The sequence below is a fragment of the Gobio gobio genome (assembly GCF_949357685.1).
Source record: "Gobio gobio genome assembly, chromosome: 4".
In the NCBI taxonomy this organism is placed as follows: Eukaryota; Metazoa; Chordata; class Actinopteri; order Cypriniformes; family Gobionidae; genus Gobio; species Gobio gobio.
Window position 1 is genome coordinate 44,905,602 of NC_137100.1, and position 23,162 is coordinate 44,928,763.

Below are 23,162 nucleotides of genomic sequence, written 5' to 3' on the forward strand. Positions count from 1 at the left end.
CCTTGTTGCATAGTGACTTGCATAGTGTTACCTATGAAATGTACATGCATGTTTCTAGGTTATAGGTAAAGAAATAAATTTGACCTGTAATATTTTAATGTTTAAATTATTTTCTAAAGAATTTGTCCACTTAAAACTTCTCATTTTAATATTCATATTTATATGTTTTTAATTTAACACATTTTCATGGATCAGTACTGTTTTGTTTTTTTCTTGTTGTAATGTTCAGCACTGTTTTACTTATGTTTTTTTAACCAGTATCCATTTTAAAAACTATCGGTCGATTAATCGGTTAACGGCAAGTGCGGTCCAACTTAGTTATCGGTATCGGTAAAATCCACTATCGGTCGACCTCTAAAGGTCATAAATGGCTTAAGCATAAACCGGTCGACACAGGTAGTTTTTCTCTTCCCCCGATTTTGAGCGGCACGTAAACACATTAACCTGCTTTCTGTGGGCTTATTGAAGTGCGCATGTGTGATACGTGACAGGAACAGATTAGTGCAGATTTAAAGGTGCTGTATGTACGTTTTTCACTTTACTAAAGCATAAAAATACCATAATATGCTTGCAGATATGTAGGAAACATGCTAAATTCACCTACTTGTTTCTCAGAAAAACAAAGCTACAGCCAGTTATTCTACTTTGAAATGTGTGTTCCATGTCGGAATGTCTGTTTTTGTTTTGGTCTGTGCGATACTGCACTCTGCCAGTTTACCCAAAAGTATTTAGACACCCCAGGTTGCCAGTTGGCGGAAAACTCCGCGTACTGCTAGATCGCAGTCAGAGATCGCAGATTCTACCTGACCTAAAAGGCTTCAGCATCCATCTAAAAATCTCTATGACCGAGAGCAAATTAAAACACGGATAAATCAACTCATCAATTTACAGTGTGGCTTTCATTGTCAATTGAGGTCGCTCCTGTTGTGTCCTCAAGCTTGCAACCCGTGTGAGCGTTGAGTCTGAGGAGGAGGGGGAGGAGGGGACGCTCTCCAATATTTTGAATTTGGACTGCAATACCCATTTCAAACACTAGGTCCTGCATACCGCACCTTTAAATGCATCCACACAGAGTGAACGTTTTGCAGGAAAGAAAGAAGGAAATATCACAAATACAGAATCTTTCATGACCCAGAAAATGTGTTCTCATCTCATGCAGCAGAAGTGTAAGTGATTCAGTCAAAACGCTGCATCTGAAACTGCACGAGAGGATAACATGAGCTGGAAGTTCCCGCTGACATGTTGCAAGCTTTATTTTTGACTCCTATTCTTTTATTTTCTTTTAATTCATGTTCACAGCACAAACCTGGCATGCATTAGGTGGCCACAAGTATGTTTACTTCTCTGGGTTCAAGCAGCATGGCAGTAGGCTGGTCTTACTAGACTCTCATACATTTCATTTGTACAGAGAGTCTGGCCACTCTCCATTGACAAGCTTTTACTTCCTTGAAGGCGGGTACTCTGTTGAAGTTTAAAACTATTGGATCTGCCCAAAGCCACTCTGGATCTGCCATAACCAATCACTAACGTTTTGTTGTGACGTATGTCATGTGCCGTTCGCCTCTGCTTCGCACATGGAAGTCTATAAAAAAATAACCTAAATAAAATCATAAAACCTAAAACTTGTGCTTTCGGATTGTGATTTATTCACAGTGGAGGGGAGATTTTTGTGATTGGGAACGCGCTGCTCACGTGGTCCGTAACATGATTGTATGCTGTAAATAAAATGTCATATGCTTGGTATGATGAGAATAAATGCTGCCGTAAATAACGGCCCAATCCAAATGTTTACGTGCTTTTCTTCTTTTTATTTTTTGAGCGGTGATGAAATATATTGCTCTTGTAAATACTTGCCAGCATTTAAAGAAATACAAGTCTAGAAATGCATCCAAATTACAGCGAAGCGCAACCGTACGTTGCTCTGCAGTGATCAAAAAGGATATAAACAGTGAATTTTGAAGGGATATATTCTTGAAAACTCGGACAGCAATTAAACTACTACACGACTTTGGTGTTTGTCTAAAAAAGTAGGTAATTCGGCCGGGGATTTTTATGCAGGTGATGGGAGATGGACGGCAATAAAATCACTGATTAGCCCCTGTAAATGATGACAATACCTTCCAACCCCACGAGAAACAATTACCGTCCGAATAGGGCTTCAGCCAACTCCTTCACCACTAACTTTTCACAAACCCTGTGGGGAGGAGGGCCAAAACATCATGGCCACCAACAAAACTCAGCAAAGATTGTTCTTGCTCCGGCTTTAATTTCTGGATATTCAGCAGCGGTGCCACAACGGAATGAATGGCTTCGCTTGCATCTTTCTCTGCCGCCATTACTGAACTACAACTTAAACTAGCGCACGACATCAACGTCATCGTTCTCAGCCACTCCTTCTGTTCGCTGACTGAACCGGTAAAAATTTGTTCGGAGAAAACCTAAGAATATACCACAGTCCCAGAGTACTGAAGGAAAATGAAAATTGACCAGAAGTACGAAGGAGGGCGAAGCCAGGCTAGCATGGCAGACCAAGAGAAACTTAATTTCTGTTGCTTTGTTTTGCCTTCGCTCTCATCTGCCGCATTCTTGCTCTTCTCCACCCAGGGCCGTTTCCAGAATCAAATCACTGAGGGTGCTTCTGAAATCGCTGAGGGTGCTCTAGTAAAGTGCAGATGTAGGCTAAGCGACATCTCCACCATAGCAGTGTAGATATCAGTGAGACATTCAAGATTTTAGACTTTAAGACTTTACAAGTCATCACTTTACTAATAATTGAATTAAAATATAAAAAATATTTTGCTACGAATATTTTTCTATGAATCTATTAGGCTACCTTGACGTTGCTTTAAAGGGTTAGTTCACCCAAAAAATTAAATTAGGCCATGATTTACTCACCCTCAAGTCATCCTAGGTCTAAATGACATTCTTCTTTCAGACAAATTATATTGAGTTATATATGAGTTATATTAAAAAAGACATTGCACACCAGTTACGCTCATCATACGTAGCATAAGCATTTTAAACTGCGAGAGGCACTACACTTCTTCCGTAAGCTGAATATGGAAGGCGATTGGCCGGAAGCTAGATAATTTACTTTATAAAGTTTTAAATATGGATATTTTTCTTACACAAATGCATCAATTCGCTTCAGAAGGCCTTTATTAACCCCCCAGATTTGTGTGGAGCAGTTATATGACAGACAGATATACTTTTACGGACTTCAAAAACGATGCAACAATTCACTGCATTATAATGTTTGGATTAGACATGACTTTTTTAATATAACTGAAAGAAGAATGTCATATACACCTAGGATGACTTGAGGGTGAGTAAATCATGGGCTAATTTAAATTTTTGGGTGAATAACCCTTTGATGCAGTACTATTTTAACATGTCATTATGTCTCTTGCAGAGTGAATCCAGCATTTATATGTAGCTGCCACTTCCAAAACTTTTTGCACTGTTTGCAGCATGCAATTGGCCGTCGGTCCTCTTAGCAGCATGAAAATCAATAGATTTATTCAATGGATTATATATTCTGTAGCCTTGAAAGCCAGCCAAGAATCTTGGTTCGCTTTCAAGGCTACAGCCTATATAATGGCCCAAGACCGCCCCCTTTGCAATGACTAAAACACTGTCGCTTTGTCAGTTCATCACAATCTCACAAAGTTCTGTTAAAATAAATAAAGCTGCCAAAAATAAATATGCCAATAAATCTCTTACATCATGTCTACACTTTGTTTGTTAGGAGGTTTTGCAAGACTGCATAACTCGGCACTGAATAATAAAAGTTGAGCGGTGAGTTGATTTTGACAAACTTAGAGGGATACTTCACCCAAAAATGAAAATTATGTCATCATTAACTCACCCTTAAGTTGTTCCAAACTTGAATGAAATTCTTTGTTCTGCTGAACACAAAAGATATTTTGAAGAAAATGGGTAACTAAACAACTGATGGACCCCATTGACTTCCATAATAGGGGGGAAAAAAAGAGTCGCCTAAGGGGGGATTTAAAAAAGAAATTCAGGGCCTGAATGAATGTAAAAAATCCTGATTGGAGCAATAAATAATTCTGCATGATTAGGCCTGTCGCGATAGTCAATAAATCAATTAATCGCACGATTAAAAAAAATGAGCTCGATAATTTTTCCAGCCGTGATAATTTCCAGCGTCCGTTTTTATATCCATTTTTGCAGAGAGTTACATTATATGATCACGCTCTTATACATGTAAATGCTTCTAATCGCGACAAGCCACAAGATAACGCGCTGTATGTCAATGTCCTGTCTGTGTGTGTGTGTGTGTGTGTGTGTGTCTGTGTGTGTGTGTGTGTGTGTGTGTCTCCTGCTCCCATCAAGTTCTCTTTTGCTCATGAACAAACAATAACAACAACACAGAGAATTTTGAGAATTCTTATATTAGGAGTCTTAAATTAGTTAAATAACGTCTTAAATGAACTTAAAGAGTTGAGGAAAATGAGATGACGCGGATCTCACGCGCTGTCCCGTGCATGTTCGTTAGCGGCCGTTCTTAAAGTGACAGGAGCACTGATGATGCCTGTCATTAATGTTCATCAAAGAACAACGGGAACATAGAAAAATGTAGCTTTAATGATGATTAATCTATATTTCATTTATTATTTATGCAGTTAAGAAAGGTGTTTGATAACTATTACATTTCTGTATATGTCTAACAGGGAAGGCACAGGTAAAAATAACATTTATTATAATGGGTTTATGTAAAGATTGTTTTAAGTTCACTTAAATTAAAAGTTGTTTTTTTAAAGCCTAATAAATGTCGAAATTGGCAGCTTTCAGTTATACTGTAATGTAATGTAATTAAAGTTTCATAGAGACATCGCCCAGCAGGCACACAACGTCATAAGACATTGATATTTGGTTACATTTTGGTTGCAACGTCAGGTGACCAAAATTCAACGTCTAATGTCAACGTTAATTTGACGTCCAATACCAACGTCAGCTGATGTTGATATTTAGTTGTTTTTAGGTTGTGTTGTAAAGTAACCAAAATCTAACGTTGAACCAACGTCTCAAGCCAACATCATATTGACGTCAGATTCTAACATCATTAGCCGTTGATCCTTTGTTGGTTTTAGGTTGTGGTATTAACTAACCAAAATCTAACGTTGAGCCAACGTCTCAAGCCAACATCATATTGACGTCAGATTCTAACATCATTAGACGTTGATATTTGATTCGTTTTAGGTTGTGAAACTCTAACATGAAACAGGAAACTCTAACATCATTAGACGCTGATATTTTGTTGGTTTTAACACATTTGTAGTGAAGTAGACCTCCCGAAACTACTAGTGTTGAGGAGCGGGCGTGTTACGGATACGTGGTGTTGTCAGATGCGGCACCCAGTAGACGGTCTGTTTAGTATTGTCACCTTTTCTGTTCTACATGGAGCTCACGCGTCCGTTGTTTTTTTTAATTTATTTTTTATAAGGACTCATTTTTTATATAAGGATTTTTTTCTACTTGCCCTGCCAAAGTTTTCACTGGCCCCACCACAAAAAAGTAATAAATAAAATAAAATAAGCCCAGTATTGTTTTTGTGGTTTTTGATCCATGTAACCTTAATAAATAAGTTTATGACTCCAAAAACTACTAGCCTAACTAATATAATATTGTAAATATTGTTAAAGACAATCAGTAATAAAATAAGAACAAATAATCAAATTACGAGCAACAGCACAGCAGAACAAACATACAAATGATGTAGGCTAATATAGGTCTAAACTAGATTTTCAGGTACACAAATAGTAATCAAATGTAAAATATTACTGCATAGTCTGCATTAAATTATATATCACTGCATATAAATATAGATGAACCCTTATTAAAAGTTATTCCGTCAAGAGTCGTGAGTGATTTTTTTTCTGTCTTTTGTTATCTCTACGATATTTTCCACTTTCCATGTTATACGTTAGGGGGCGCTATTACACATCTCCTGAATGAGTACAGCATCTCTTGATTAAAACAAGCGAAGAAGAAGCAGCAGCAATGACAACGATTAAAGACTGGTGATATCACTGAATTCATAGTGTTAAATATCCTAAACCATTGCTTTTAATATTTGCTCAGTCAGTTGTTTGTTGTTTCTTCTCTTTTTTTGTATATTCACAACAGACCTAAGTAAATGTTTAGAGATTTTTAGGTTTTAGATTTTGGAATTGCATGTTATCCCTTGTGTTGCCAAAAGATAAAAACCTGGCATGGGTGAGCCCATGACCTTCCATCTAGCACCAGAGTAGAACCAGTGTGACATCTGCATTAGATATGACGAACCTGACAAAAACTATGACAACCGGTGTATTATTAATTATTTGGACAATTAAATCCTTTTCTTTTTATATCCACAGGCTGATGACAGATGAGATAATGGCCAGTTTCAATATGAATGTAATGTCTGTCCAACGTTGGAGGTTGATGTCAATCTGGTGTTGTGTTTAGAACCCTACGTCAGATTGACGTCAGAACCCAACGTCAGGTTGACATCAACATCCCACGTTGGACGGATGTTGCATTTTGGTTGAAAATGAAAATCGGGTTGACGTCAGAACCCATCGTCAATTTGATGTTATGTTCTGACGTCAACCTGATTTTCATTTTCAACCAAAATGCAACGTCTGTCCGACGTTGGGGTCCAACGTCAATCTGACGTCATATTGACGTCTGGTGCCTGCTGGGTCAGTGATACTGGCCTTCAATCACAAAAACATGACAATACAACACATATTTAAAATATGCTGTCAATAAATAGTTTCTACATTAATTTCGAGAGTAACTGAAATGATTACAATATCAAAACATTAAAAACATATTAATCATGATTAATTACAGAACAAAAATATGATTAATTCATAAAAAAATTTTTATTGATTCCCAGCACTACCTAAAACACAATCATCCGTTGCAGTTTTCCAGCTGTTTATTCAAGTGCATTTGTTTGTTAACAGACTGAGAGTCCATTGCTTTTTTTGTTTTGGTTGTTTTGTTCATTTATTGTGGATATTTAAAATTCTTTGCGTTTTCAGTGTTAAATAGTCTTTAGAAATAAAAGTTTATTGATCTTTGAAAAGGTGTACCTGCATTATTATGCCATTATCATTATTTTAGATGAAAATGGTCTCAGAACGACAATTTTATTGTTTATCGCAATAATTTCTTGGCCAATTTATCGTCCATAAAAATTTCAGTACCGGTGATCGTTATCGGCAGATACTGCTTCTTGTGATCAGCGATCGGCTCCAAAAATCCTGATCTTACTTTAAACACCTGATTGGCCATTGCGTTCAAGAGATCAACAACGAATGTCTGTGATTGGCAACATTGCTCATCGCTGCCAAAAAAACCCACAACTTTTAAATAGATACATTTGATATTCTCCAGAGCACAACACACAAATATGCACGGGAGCGTTTGCCAAATTTGTTTTCACCAATATATTATTGCAGTTAGAGTTGTTCGGATTCCGATACTAGTATCGGAAATATCACCGATACCACAACAAATTCTGGCATCGGTATCGGCGAGTACTTGAACCCATGTTCCGATCCGATACCATTTTCTTACAAGACCTAGTTATTATGACCGCTAGCTTTGCCTAACTGCTGCACGGTTCTTCTTCGCTGCTCAGAATGTATTGCAAACACAGGAAGTTGTGCTGTGTTGCCACAAGCAACCACTGTTTAGAGCAGTGAAGAAGAAATGAAAAAGCGTTAGCAGTATTTCCGCTGTTTAGCAGTATGTCGTCTGTTTGGATGGCGGGCGCCCGGGCGTGTCATGAGACACTCAAATGTGTTCATGGCAACCCGTCAAAATAAAGGTTCGGTTTAACGTGAAGAAATTTTCTGAATATATTAGGCTACTGTTGTAGCCTACAGTAGATTTAGCTACGTCTCTATGTAATAATAATAATACGTCTCTACTAATAATAATAATTATGCCTAGAAGGTTGTAAAGAGATTATTTTATGATTAATATATAATTTTTTATATTCCTACATTTATTTGTTGCACTGTTTTTTATACATTTATATATTGTAAAAATCTAAAAAAAAAAAAAAAGTGTTCGATTTGTGGCTGCATTTGAAGTTCTTTTTCGCTTAAGAAAAATAAATAATATTATTATCAAATGCATGTCAGATGATAAAAATACTGTAATAAATACAGTAGTTCACCATATGTATTTGTTCATGTTTTATTAAGGGATAAGTCTGAAGCAGACCATAAAATTATTCTAGCAATTCATACAGGGCTAGTAGTGTATATATAGCTGTATATACAGATACACACCTAGGTTTCGGATCAGTACTCGGCATCGGCGGATACCCTGAGCCCAGGTATCGGAATAGGGAAGGGAAAAAGGGTATCGGAACATCTCTAATTGCAGTACACTGAAAAAAACAATAAGTAAGATTTACTTAATTTTTCTTTGGCAAGTTTTTGCACGTATATTTTTTGAAGTAAATTTACTTAAAATTTTACGTTTTTGCTTTAGTATTTACTTCACCACAAAATATTTTTTTTGTATCAGTGTATCAACTAAGGGTGATCTTGCTTCCGTTTGAGGTAGGGATGCACCGAATCCAGGATTCGGATGAATATTGGGCTTTTTGACGGGGTTCAGTTTCTGCCGAAACTCAGAATTTTTTTCCACCGAACGAACCCTAGGTTTGCACTATGCGCGCTCCCCTGGTCGAACGTAATGACGCCGCCATTGACTAGGCTACAGGAAGGTGTTTACTAGGTGGACCGTTCGAATCCAGTCGGCTGTGAGAAAGTGAAAATGGAACTCATGAACAGAAAACGTGGCAGTACTTTAAGTCAAAAGAAAGGCGATTCAAGTCGTGCTACATGTTCAATTTGCAATGCCCATTTGTCTCGTGGTGGCAAGGACCTTAAACAATAGCCGCTGTTAAAACATTTGCATATGAAACATCCGAAAGAATACCAGTTGTGCATGAAGGAATACAGACAGCAGCCAAAATGCAGCAACTTCAGGTAGCAGGCCTACCTCAAACCACAGCTTGTATGTTTGTTTTGTTTTTTTAAGTAACATGATGTGGGTTAGTCTGGAGAGCAGTCTGTTAACAGTTAAACCCGTGGCAGAAAACAACCTCTCAATCCTTCTGTCTCCGCAGAGCGAGCCTCTGACTGCACGCGCGCCCCCTGCGCTCCCCGTTGTGTTGTTCTTTGAAATGACAGAGGGCGACTCGGAGTAATTGTTCTATAAACCATCAGGAAATAGCGGCGAGTAGAACATACGTGACAATGTTTACTTCAGTAAACTTGACCAAAACCACACTACGAAAGCCTTAAACAAGGCTTCAGATGTAGAGGTCTTCACGGAGCCCCCGAGACCCGTGGACCCGGGACCCGACCCGGGACCCGTACGGGTTCGGGTCTATATTTTAAATGATCAGCCGGGTCCGGGTCGGGTCCCAATCTATTACTACGGGTCCCGGGTCTGTTTAATATTGTGTGCAATACCCGAGTCGATCCGGACTCGGAGAACACCTGCCCGTGATCAGAGTCAGTCAGCACTGCTTGTGTGTTTTTTGTAACTTGCAACTGTAAAATTAGGATAAGAAAAGTGTGAGCCGGGAAATAAGGTTTAAAAAAAAGAAAGAAGAAAAACACGAGCGATCTCTCTCTCTCTTGCTCGCTCGCCTCACGCGCTCGCGCTCTCTCTCTCTCTCGCTCGCTCGCTCTCTCTGCAAGCGCACGGTAATAATAATGGTTACCTTCATGAGTGATGTGTGAAAAAAGCTAAAAAACAACGAATATAAAGAAGTTAAACCCACGGGCACCTCTTCTGTCCGGGCATCCTTCATGCATATTGTGGACAAACATGAGAAAAAAGTAAGTGCTGTCTACGTGTGACGCACTGTTGAAGTTTGATTTGAAATTATATTTAAATAATATATTTAAAATCAGCAACAAAATCTCAGTTGAACTGTCACAAATGTTTTCTATGATGCTCAAATTGCGTAAAAAAGCTCATATTTCAGGTTGCTCCAGCCACCGCGCATGTGCGCAGTATCAAGCGCGTGTCATTTCTATGGCAACCCGAGCTTCCGCTGTGATTGACTTTAATAATAATATGAATGAACCGTCTTATTTCTTAAAGTTTTGGTGGTCAGGCTCGCTCACAGAGATTATAGCAAATAAATAATGCGGACGTCAGCGGCCACCGAACGGCTATTATAGTTCAAAAAGGCAAACAGTCAAAGTTATTATGCGAGTTAACTCGAGTCGAAATGCAAATCTGCAAAGACGCATTTGTCATCCGTCACCATGACATAAAGTGGACTTTTAAAGCTGAAATGATGAGTGAATTAAGCATGCTTGGAATAACAAGAGAGGAATAACATGGATTTAACTTTTTGGCAAGGATGTAATGCATCACAAGTAACGTTACAAGGAAGGGAGACGACGGCTAGGTAAGACAAAAAGTTATATTTTTCATAACTTGTTTATTGACTTGTTAATATCAGTTATTGTGGAATATGTGACAAACGGGTCCAGTCGGGTCTGTGTCTTCACGCCGGGTTCGGTTCCAGCTTTTAAATAATAGACGGGTCCAGGTCGGTTCCGGGTACTACGTTTTTGGCATTTCTCGGATCTTCACGGGTCCGGGTCCAGCTTTTGAAATAATAGACGGGTCCGGGTCGGTTCCGTTAAGCACATTACGGGTCTCTTCGGGTTCGGGTATGAATTTTTGGACCCGTGAAGACCTCTATAGAGATGGCACTGATGTCCCGGGAATACAGAGAGAACGCCTCACTAGAGTGGCCACCCTCGGGAAGCGCCGTTCATTTGCTTTCCACCAGTCAGGAGCTTGTACTACTGCTGTATTTTTCTGTCGAATTGGTCCCACAGTAAGCTTTTCTATTGCTTCATTTTGCGAAATATGTCTGGTGTGTGGTTGCACATGTCGATGTGCTCCGTGAGTGAACAAATAACGCTATAAAGCATATTTTTCTTTAACCATGCAGCAAAAAAACGTTAAAAACATTTAAACTGTTTAACTGATAATATTAATCGGTCAAAGTTCTTACTTTCGGTTAACGGTTAAACGGTCAATAGCATAGCCTACACTGCTGTAGAAGTTGTTTACTTCATTAATGTGTTTCCTGTGATAATGGACTGAGGATGGGAGTAGGATTCGGTATTCGGTTTCGGATTCGGCCGAATCTTAACCAGTGGATTCGGTATTCGGTCGAACCCCAAAAATCTGGATTCGGTGCATCCCTAGTTTGAGGAAGCTTAGAGCCGGGCCTGTCTCTGACCCTGCAGCTCTTTCGGTTAGCTTAGTGTTAGCGTGGCACCGGTCCAGGTGTTTCCTCAAGTTACTCATGCTATTTCTCGATGTAGAGAGTTCCCTCTGTGTCGCACATAGATTGCACTTAACTATTACGCTCTTGTCCTTTTCTCTGACGAACTGAAAATAATGGGACTATGTCCATCTCACAAATGTAGAATCCATCTCTGCAGTCATCTCAACCATCGAATTCCAGCAACAGGAAATAGACATACTATTTTCCCTAAGGAATTTTTTGATCTGGTGATAGAATATCTTTCGTTGTTGGTAAATTCTTAAAACAACAACAAAAACGAATCCCTCTTAATTTCGGGTTACAATGCGTTGTTGTAACATGAGTTACTGAGATTTTATAACTATTGCTTTATAATACTGTGTAACAGCAAAGAGTAATACATTACTGTAATGCCTTTACTTTTGTAATGCGTTACTCCCAACACTGGTCATTATGAAGAAACAACTCTCATGGTTTTGTGTTATAGATTACCTTAATGCAAAAAAACAAAATCAATGATATAAAGAAGTTATCAAGGATTTTGCTGTAATCATACACTGTGATTTTGAAAAGCTTTTCATTCCAAACGCAATATGCTAGACTGGATTTTAATGAACTGATGCATGAGGGGGTCTCCAGCAGGATGTTGTTTGTTAAATTACTACAGCAACTCCATAACAGCTGTTTTGCTTGTCAAAACTGACTGTGTGCAGATTATCAATTGGTTTTAACCCTTTGATAATTAAAATGATTCAATAGTTTGGGGTTGGTACAATTTTGAAAGAACTTTCTTATGCTTACCAAGACTGCATTCATTTTAACAAAAGTACAGTAATTGTAAAATACCCATTTTAAAATCTCATCATCCATATTGAAAACAGTTGTGATACATTTTAAAAGAACATAATTTATTTGAAATAGAAATAATTGATCAATTTAATGCATCCTTGCTGAATAATGTATTTAAAACAAACCCCTAATCTTTTGAACTTGTGTGCATATATGAAAATTAAAACTAAATTATTAGTCATTGACATTTTTCTTTTCATCTTAACTCGAATGTATTAGAAGATTGAATAAAAGATAAATTTTTAAACTAAAAAGATTCATAAGCATAAGCAAACTCATTTGAAAATTGTGACAAAATTAGGACAAAGCTCATAGCAAACAGGAAAGACAAAAGGGAAAGAACTGAGATAAAATGAGATGTACATCTCTCAGGAGTGTTAATGAACTCCGGTTTATCGTTATCTTTTCAAGAGCTGACAGAAACACACTATAAGATCACTATAAAGCTGTATTTAAAAGTCAAAGAGAGTATAAAAATCACTTGAAGATTAGAATATCAAAACCATGTTTCATGAAACTATAACTTGGGTGACACTTTGCAAAAGTTAATTTTAGAACATCCCTTAAGTAGGTCTATAAGCAAACAAAACTTCAGGGCAAGAAACAAGATTTGTTCTTTTTTCCCCTAAACAAAATAACAGCAGCTCCTCCTCATACTACATAAACAGGAGTGACAGAAGAAGATGTCTCAAGAAAATAAGATAAAGAATGTAAAAGAGAGAAAAGAGAGCCTTGCACTGCTCAGCATCTGCCCGTTCTCATCTGCTAATCTTTCTAATGTTGTGTTGTATTCACACAGTTGTTTAGTCTCCCTGACAGGGCTTTGAAACTACCCTTGGAGTGCTTATGGATAATTCAGAACCTGTGTACAATATGTGCCGAGATAAATAATGAGAGAAAAATGATGCTCCTTGACTTCTCAGAAAGAGCTTCACACGCCAAATGCTGGGTGGGTCGGGTCCTGAACCCCAACGGTTTTCAAAATAAAGCGACAGAGGAGATTCTTTTACACAGCAGATGTTTCGATGCACAAGAACAAAGTATCTCTCTCTTTGCCAGACTCATGAATTTTGGATGCTTCATGGACATGGGCTGTTATGTGGATATAGTAGGCTACAAAATGCTTTTTCCACCATCCTACAGAAGACAGTGGTGTTATGTGTCCAGGCGATGAGGAAAACATCTGCCGTCATGTGCAGAGGAGCAAGGAGATGTGATAGAATTTATTGAAGCACGATGAAGGAAAGCGACCTGTTCCCGACGGCAGATAATACATTTGTAACGGTGGGTGATTATCATGGAGCAAATTAAGATGGCTTTATGTAATAATGTGGCCATGCTACAATAAACCCCATCTAACTAAATAAATGCTGTGTTGATGAGTTTGCATTCAACTAACAATAGAATCGATCACATATCTGACATTTTAAGTGCCATCTAGATTTAACACAACACAAAACATAATTACCAGTTCTCTTGAAGGAGAAATATCTTGAGAAATGATCAACTTATTTCCCTCTTCACCTTTGCAAACCTTTGTATACGGTTTCAATGTCAGCCCATTTCTCAAAGCAAAAACATTGCTCATTGCTTCTTTCCTGTGGGTAGCTGAAGGTCAAATATCATTATCCCGTTCTATCACTTTAATTGGAAGTCGTGAAACATTCAGATGGGCCTCATGTGAGCAAAAGAAACAAAACCAGAGAGACAGGAGGTGTGTGACCCTCAGTGTACCCATAGCAACGATGCAGGGGGTCTGCCAATAATTGTTAAATCTCAAATCAATATGTAAAAAAAATAATAATAATATTAAATAGCTTAAATAAAGTGCAGTGCCCGGACCATCTGTGGCATGCACATAACAGAGACGCATGATGGCTGAGCGAGAAATTCGACCGGCACCCTCTGCATTAAAAGCTAACGTACTATGGAAGCACTTTGGCTTCTAAGAAGTTGAAGGGGAAAATGACCTGGACAAGAGTCACACTATATTCAAGTTGTGTCAAACTAAACTAAAATATTTTCGAAACACGACAAACATGAGAAACCCTATTACACGTTTCCAACGCTTGGTTGTACCGGTAGGCTAGTTGCACGTTCACTCGCCGCATCGCCAGTGAAAATCGATTGGGTGTGAACACTCAAGACACGCCGAAAAACGTCGCGAAAAACGCTGGCGATTGTGTACAGGCCTATAGTCATTGATATGCTAATTATATCATAGCTCGGACTACATGATCCTCTCGCTCAACTGTAGCAAATGCTACACAATGGCAATTGGAAATATTTTGGTTTAATTCAGCCATATATGTTTGAACCGAAAACTGATTCAGAAGAAGATGAGGAAGCAGAACCTGATTTCACCAAGTGCAATATGTTCCTGGATTAACATCTTTCTTGATCCTGGAACAACATTCCAATCAACCAATCAAATTTGGTGACAGTTTAAGACCTGGGGCACGTTCAAAGCGGGACCGGTACGCAACGTTTTGCTACGGTTTCCGGTTGAACGTCATGTTTCCTGGAAACGGTGTGCAACGGTGTGCAACAGGTTTGAGATGCGTTTTATCTCGTTTGGTGGGTGTGTCAAAAATGTCAGCCCAATCAGCAGCAACATGTGTATAAACCACGCGGTATTAAAGAGACAGCTCGCACAATGGGTCCAAGTAAAGATGTTTACAAATGGATAAAGATGTTTACAACAGCTCAGTATACGCAACATTTGAAGATATTAGAAGACATGATTGTCATTAAAAAAAAATACAGCATATATATCAACATGATGATGTATTTATTTATATTTTTAGCTTCATTGCAAGGCAAATTTCATATATGGTAATTAAGTGCTTTACATAAAAATGAGAAAGAAAATACAAGCTATTAAAAAAGTAAGAACTAGAAATAAAATAAAATTACCAGGAGATAAAAAAAAGGTTCATTAAATGGGATTGGGATGTTGTCTTTTATTCTGGACGGCAAGGGCAGTGATTGCATGTATTTTACAGTATTAAACACGTATTTATATCGATTTCATCATGCTCCGAAAATTCCTCAAAAAGAACACAAAGAATGGTCTTCTCAGCTGCCATTGTTGCAACTCTTGCGTCTTCAGAACAGGGTGTTCAACGCAGAACCGTTTCCGTTTAAAAAACGTTTTGCAACGTTTTGTTGGGGCTGAACGCAGCCCTGACGTGGATCTGACCCTTGACCACCAGAGGGCCCCCCAAGAGCACATCAATTTACTTCTTGCTGTATGTTACTTAATTGAATTCGCGAAATGGAAACTCCCGGTACCATCAGCTTGTTAGCCAGGGTTCAAAAGTGCAAAGTGCGAGAAAAATCGGCGCTGAAACGGTGCTAGTCTGACTACTCATCAGTTGCCCGGTAACCTTTTTATGAATGGATGGAGTTGAGAATGTGATATGGTTTAGTGCGAATATCTTGTCTGACGTGCTGCATGTTTTGGACGGAGTAGCACAGCATAGCTTGCAGTTTCTGTTCACAATAAATGCTTCTATGCCAGTGCTATATGTTTGAGTCACTCCAAATTTATTTGGGAACGCAACATGCACCAAACCTCTTTCCAAATCCGTAATGAGAATAATTTTATAAATCTGTAGTGACTTGTCAACTAAAAGAAGTACTCAGGTCTTACTCAGGTTCTTCCTTCCGTGTTTCCGCCAAAAATAAAAGTTCTGTTTAACGTTTGAGAGAAATCCATCAACATTTCTTGTTTTTAAAAGTCTCTTCTGCTCACCAAGGCTGCATTTATTTGATCAAAAATACAGTAAAAAACGTTATATTGTGAAATATTATTGCAATTTAAAATGGCTGTTTTCTATGAATATAATAATAAATTGTAATGTATTCATGTGATGTAAAGCTGTATTTTCAGCATCATTACTCCAGTCATCAGGGTCACATGATCCTGCAGAAATCATTCTAATATGATGTTTTGCTGCTCAAGAAACATTTGTGATTGTTATCAGTGTTGAAAACAGTTGTGAAAAAAATTTCACAATACTTTGGAAGCTTTCTATTTCAGATAAATGCTGTTCTTTTCTCTTGGGGGGAAATTGCATATTCAGCTTAAGAGACTTCTTTAAAAAATAAAAATAAATTGTAATCGTACATATCCCTGTGTTGTACTGTAAGACTTTGAATATTAAAGTGCAAATTAACACCTGACCACTCTTGTGGGTTTGCTACTGTTACAATTAAAAACCGTATAAGGGTAAAAACATTAGGGATGCACCGAATATTCGGCAACCGAAATTATTCGGCTGAAAATAGCAAAAATTGCACTTTCGCTGTTCGGCCGAATAAGTGAAAAGACCAAATAAATTTTACAGAATTTATTTACCGCGTTTGATGACACGATCAAATAAAGCAACCAGCGTGTGTGAGAGAGGCTTAGCACTCTGCGATGATGTCATTTTTGCCGCGCGCACCCTCATGATCGTGTGGACCAAGCGGCACCTCCCGTAGTTTCTCTTGAAGCCAATACGGAAGTGTGTTTGTAAATCCAGCTTTCAGGACAAGCCGTGGTGCGAATCCTGTATTGAACTCGCAAAGATTGTGGATGTTTTCCTCCGTGAGATGTGCAGCACGCACGTCGTGCATCCACGCACTGGCCGTGTTTGTCTCGCGCAGCTGACGTTGTGCAAATCTGGCATTGAATTCGCGAAGATTGTGGATGTTTTCCTCCGTGAAATGTGCAGAGGGAGGCGCGCCCGTCGTGCATGATTCACACTGGCAATGTTTGTCTCGCTGAACCGCTCATGAATTGCAACGGACGAATATTGTCCATTTTGTCACATTTTCCAGTCTTCTCCTCCGACCCTGTTTGTCTCGTGCTTTATGATGGGTAGCATGTATTGAAAATACACAGCCCTATGCAGTGTGACCTGAATCTTCATGGAAGAGCACATAACTCTCACACCTGAGCTATGAATCAGCCTATAGCCCAAAGCCAGAGAAAATAACAGGGTTCAAATGTGCTTTTTTAATTCTATACAAATCTTGTTTTGCATGCTGTTTTTTTGCAAGCTGTTGCCCTGCTGTTCCACTCTAATCCCCCAAATGGTGGATAGGCCACCCTGCATCACCTTGGGGCATTCACCAACTGAACCCCCTCCCCATATAATATTTAAATAAATAATATTTATTAAACATATTTATTTATTTATTTATTATTTCTATACATTTAGATACATGAAAGATAGAGAGGTACACATGAACAACCTCACCAACACACACTTCACATAAATCACATATAAAAACCAAACTTTCTTGTTTGAGAAGTACTAGATGCTGTCTTTTTATATCTTGTCTTACAATGTGATGTCTTATAAGCGAATAAAATAATAATTAAAAAAAAGCACGAAAAACAGTTCAGAACATGCACTGCAAGGTTGTCAACCGACAATTCACTGGGTATAAGCACAAAAAAAAACGACCTTGAACACCGCCACTGGTTATATACTGTGCCACTTAATTTGGAGCTACCTTTTCGCTCCTTTAATATCTGCAGGGTGCTTTCAAAGCCAGCTAAGAATATACACCCTTACTCACACTAAGCTTTTTTATGTGGAATATGTATTATACATTAGATTAAATGAGAAAACTCATTTTCTTTATCACACTAGGACCCCACAGACATGGGTTCAAATAAAGGACACAAATACTCAACCTTCTTACTCCTTCAAGCCTAATAACCTTTACTGACGATAAACAATATAAGACAAGCAGCAGTACACGTTAAGACAACACCCATTTTATATAATAAATGACTATAACGCCACATTTTTAGTAAATAAGAACACGTCTGGCACTTTAGAAGGTTTTTATCAGCATACGGTGCGTTGAGCTAGCATTTCTGTAAGTCTTGCTGTAAATACTGCTGAGAGTCTAAACCTCAGCTCTGCTACTTAAATCCTGTGAGGAAAAAAAATGGAGATAGATGGAGAAAGATAATATCATATCATATCCCATCCCTAGGCTTTGGCAAGGCATTTTCCTCTCCATAAGTGTGGGCTTTGTCACTCCCAGTGGAAAAACAGTATTGGAGAGGCAATGGGCTGTCACTTCTGGCTCAGAAGTCCTGGGAGGAAAATTATGATGCTCTGGTTAGAGAGAGCAGATTTTTCATTTTTCATTGTATGTTAGAAAAAAAACGTTGTTATAAGTATGCCTCAAAGAGTTAAATTGCCCTAATTATTATCAAATATTTTTGCATCATGATCTGAACGTCTCTTTTTAAATTATTGCAATTATTGCGATTTTATCACTCAGCGGTTTTATCACCAGTAAACAAACTCTGAAGTATAAAGCAGTCCATTACTGTGATAGGGCAGTCCACACAAATGAACCTCAACAGAAAATGCATCTGTAGGGTTAGGAGGGCTTTGCACAGGAGTCAGTGATAAAAAAGGATCCAACCAGAGGTCATTCTGAGCATAGGTGACTCTACACAAACAGAGCCACCTTGTGGTGCACGGATGAACATTTTCTAAGACAATTAAACCAACCTCCCACCCAAAGCTGTGCAATTTCATTGCCCCTAATACTTAGAAAATGGCTTGATTTTAGAAACATGGCATGAGGCAGGGGGGCACACGTGTGAATGCTGACAGGAAATAATGTTCAAATGAGCCAACTTTGAAGTTGTTCTACTTCCTTATCGCTGAAAAGCACACTATAGCTGGGCATTTCGGACTATGATGCATCTATAATGCATGCGCAATAAAAGTGATGCTGTTATATCTGGCACTCCTCACTCGTTATACTGTTTGCCACTGACTAGCTTGAAGGCAGTGAATGCTAATTCGTAAACACGCCATAATACCAGAAATTAAAGATGAACCCATTTTCTCTTCACAGGAAAAACAGTCAAGAAAACATTAATAATTCACATCTTACTCTCACTCTACTCTCTCCTAACAACTGCTTATTAGCCAAGCTTGTTAGACAATACAGCAATAGATAAAATTAAAAAATTTGATTTTAGTGTCACTTATCATAATGTATTTTTCATCTAGATGGCAATACTAGAATTTAATAGAACATACACAAATAGTCCAGTTTAAACTAAGGGAATGAGATCTGGCGCTTGACTAACTAGCAAATAATCAACTGAAGACTAAGTACACATCCAGGGTTAAAGTAGAGGGAAGCTACTTATTATGAAAAGACATCTGCTTTTGTGTCACATATTTGCACTCCAAGGAATATGAAAGAGAAAATGTAATGCTACCTTTGTTCCACAAAAAGATGATCTAAGCAGCACCTGGAGGAGAAACTTTAAAGGGACAGACTCACTTCCAAAGGCTAAAAATAAAAGAATGACTATAGCTACATGTAATATACTGAAAATTAAAATGCATATATATTCATAGCTCAGGTGTGTATATTAGTACAAAATAAATGCAAACATTCTTCAATTGCTTTAGTCACATTTATTTATGTAATGCTTTATGAAATACATTTTATTTCAAAAAAGCTTCACAATAAACGGTATCAAAATTCATCAATGATAATAAAATGCATGAATTGAAATAAATATGATTACTTATGTGGGCATAATGCTTTTATGGAAAGCGATTTCAAAACTTACAAAGGCTGCAAAAAATGAAAAAGTTCATGAAACATTCTGCTCCAGTCCTTTTCAGTGTACATTCAGAGTTCTGCACAATGCACACTGCTTAAGCAAGATCATTCAGCCAACAAAGACTCTGAAAAATAACTATTCACAATCGAATTTACTTTGAATAATTGTAGTAATGTGTTTCCTATTACATAGTAAAACTGTAAATTTTATAAGTCTAAATCAATTGGTCTCCCAGCTAAGCAAGATATATGACAGGTAATAATCCCACTGTTGCCCAGGGCACTACACTAAATCCTGATATAGTCAAGGGTTGACGCTACAACAATCAAACAGCCTGTCTCAGTAAATTACACAGATCACAACAGGTGAAAACGAAGATCAAAGCGCACTTGACTGAAAATTGACACTGTCTGCATCAACAGGGTTCCCGGGACTGTACAGTGATACATAATTGATCATTTGCAGTAAATGAAACAGCTGTGAGATTGACGAAACCGAGAGCAATGTCAACAGTGCCTCGTGCCACAGATGTGCGTGTTGTTTTTCACTGCAACAAAGATCATACGAAAACTATACTGTTAAAATCTCTCAATATTAAACGCAATTATGATACTATGAAGTGTATCTACAGTTCCTGTGTCCCTTATCATGTAAACATCACAGCACGCGACACATTCATCGAGCTCGCGCTAAAACTGGCGTTTAGCGTTCAACAGCGTCATGAAATCTGAGAAAGTATAACACTGCCATATTTTAAAGTATACGAGATATCTGGTCTGGTAATGTTGCTCATATGTTTGCCAAGTATCTTCAATAGTGTCGAGAGAAGGGTTAGTTTGGAGCCGCGCTCATCAATGCGACTTTGATTTTTTTTTTTTAAACATACCTGTAACTCCAAGCTGTAGTCCTCGCAAAAGTGCGTCGGGTACACGGTCAGATGGTGTTGCACTTGGAGAGAGAAGGTGTAATCCATTGACTGTGTGATGTGGGCGCGTGTGTAGAATAGAGGATGCTCGTGTTCAGCTGCCTGCGGTCCTTTAGTTCAATTGCAGAGCGTTCTCCGCCCCGACGTCCTCCATTGGCTGGATTGCTGGAGTAGTTTTTTCTGCAGTAGTTTTGCTTAAACTGGCATAGATTGTAGGCTAAAACACTTTAGAGCGCGAATAAGAAATATCAGAAAGAATATGAAGCTGAATTAGATGGATTAAGTCAGAATTCAACAAGGCAAAAGATGTATTTTTATTTAGTTCATTATTTTTAAAGTGATTCTAATGGTGGCCGCTAGCTCAACGCTGCAACAATGAAAACACATGAGAATAGAAAAAAAAAATCTGAATTGCTAAAACACTACATCCCATTCTCTGAACCAAATTCACAATAGCCTAATTCAATTTGTCAAATAAGTCACTCTTTCTGTTTTTTAGACAGTTAGACACTGTTTGTAAATCACCTGCACACTTTTTGCAAAACATTCTCACTCACTAAAACACATTGCACTGTAATGCACTTATGTTTCAAAATGCTACACACAGGCAGGCAAAAGTTAAACACAACTACAACACAGTTGTCATTGTTTACACACTACTAAAAATCCTTCACACTTATTTCTAAAGATGTTACCAAACCAACTGTACATACAAGTCAGTTCAGAGTGCCAAAATTGATTGAAAATGGTGCACTGAATGTTGATACCAACAATGGATGGGAACAATAAGAGGCAGAGGAGGAAGAGTATGTGTAAGAGGTGGTGGATGAGGAGGAAGAGGCTGAGGACGAGAAAGAGCAAGGTGTTGTCATGGCTGGAACTCGCACATCTTTTTTTACATAATTGCAAAATTAATTTTCTTTGTTACAATATACATTTTTTTCTGTACTACTGCATGCTTTGGATTCTCGATTTTTGTATCTATACACTCACCTAAAGGATTATTAGGAACACCATACTAATACTGTGTTTGACCCCCTTTCGCCTTCAGAACTGCCTTAATTCTACGTGGCATTGATTCAACAAGGTGCTGAAAGCATTCTTTAGAAATGTTGGTCCATATTGATAGGATAGCATCTTGCAGTTGATGGAGATTTGTGGGATGCACATCCAGGGCACGAAGCTCCCGTTCCACCACATCCCAAAGATGCTCTATTGGGTTGAGATCTGGTGACTGTGGGGGCCATTTTAGTACAGTGAACTCATTGTCATCAGGGGCGCAACTACCCAGTGAAAATAGTGTAATGACTTAAAAAGATGGTCAACAATATATATGTAACTTTACTTTATAAGAGGTGTGCCCTAAAAAGTAAGCATGCAATTTTGAGAAAACCAAGGAAAGAGCACGTTCTTTAGTCTGTTTGGATACTTCAAACACAAGTTTGCACTGCCTGTTTGGTTTACCTGTTTAGCCTACACGTTAATAACGTGTGTTTTGTCCGACTCATAGCGCGCGTCCTCGACGTGAACGGAACGGAAACGCGCGTTTTCCTTGACCCCAAAGCGCACCTTATAAGAACTGACGTTTTTGTGGTAAATCACACGTCAAGAATGTGCGTTTTGCTGCTGTTAGTCCTCTAAAATGTTATATAATATTGAGGAAATACAGAAATGATTTAGAAACGCACAACAGCAGCTACATATAGAAAATACCAAAATTTTTTGGTAAGGTGCTGCGCCCCTATGCGCCGCATATAGCGCATACCGACTTTTTGCGCCACTGATTGTCATGTTCAAAAAACCAATTTGAAATGATTCGAGCTTTGTGACATGGTGCATTATCCTGCTGGAAGTAGCCATCAGAGGATGGGTACATGGTGGTCATAAAGGGATGGACATGGTCAGAAACAATGCTCAGGTAGGCCGTGGCATTTAAACGATGCCCAATTGGCACTAAGGGGCCTAAAGTGTGGCAAGAAAACATCCCCCACACCATTACACCACCACCACCAGCCTGCACAGTGGTAACAAGGCATGATGGATCCATGTTCTCATTCTGTTTACGCCAAATTCTGACTCTACCATCTGAATGTCTCAACAGAAATCGAGACTCATCAGACCAGGCAACATTTTTCCAGTCTTCAACTGTCCAATTTTGGTGAGCTTGTGCAAATTGTAGCCTCTTTTTCCTATTTGTAGTGGAGATGAGTGGTACCCGGTGGGGTCTTCTGCTGTTGTAGCCCATCCGCCTCAAGGTTGTGCGTGTTGTGGCTTCACAAATGCCATGCTGCATACCTCGGTTGTAACAAGTTGTAATTTCAGTCAAAGTTGCTCTTCTATCAGCTTGAATCAGTCGGCCCATTCTCCTCTGACCTCTAGCATCAACAAGGCATTTTCGCCCACAGGACTGCCGCATACTGGATGTTTTTCCC

The 23,162-nt window shown here is 38.5% G+C and overlaps 1 protein-coding gene across 1 annotated transcript in view; it reads right to left on the reverse strand.

Moving 5' to 3' along the window:
• Positions 1-20,814, reverse strand: part of zmat4a (zinc finger, matrin-type 4a) — a 181,268-nt gene extending 160,454 nt beyond the window's left edge. The window contains exon 1 of the mRNA XM_079814692.1: positions 20,692-20,814. Coding sequence (XP_079670818.1) covers positions 20,692-20,778 — 87 coding nt within the window. The 5' untranslated portion in view covers positions 20,779-20,814. The remainder of the gene's footprint in view (positions 1-20,691) is intronic.
• Positions 20,815-23,162: the final 2,348 nt, after the last annotated feature.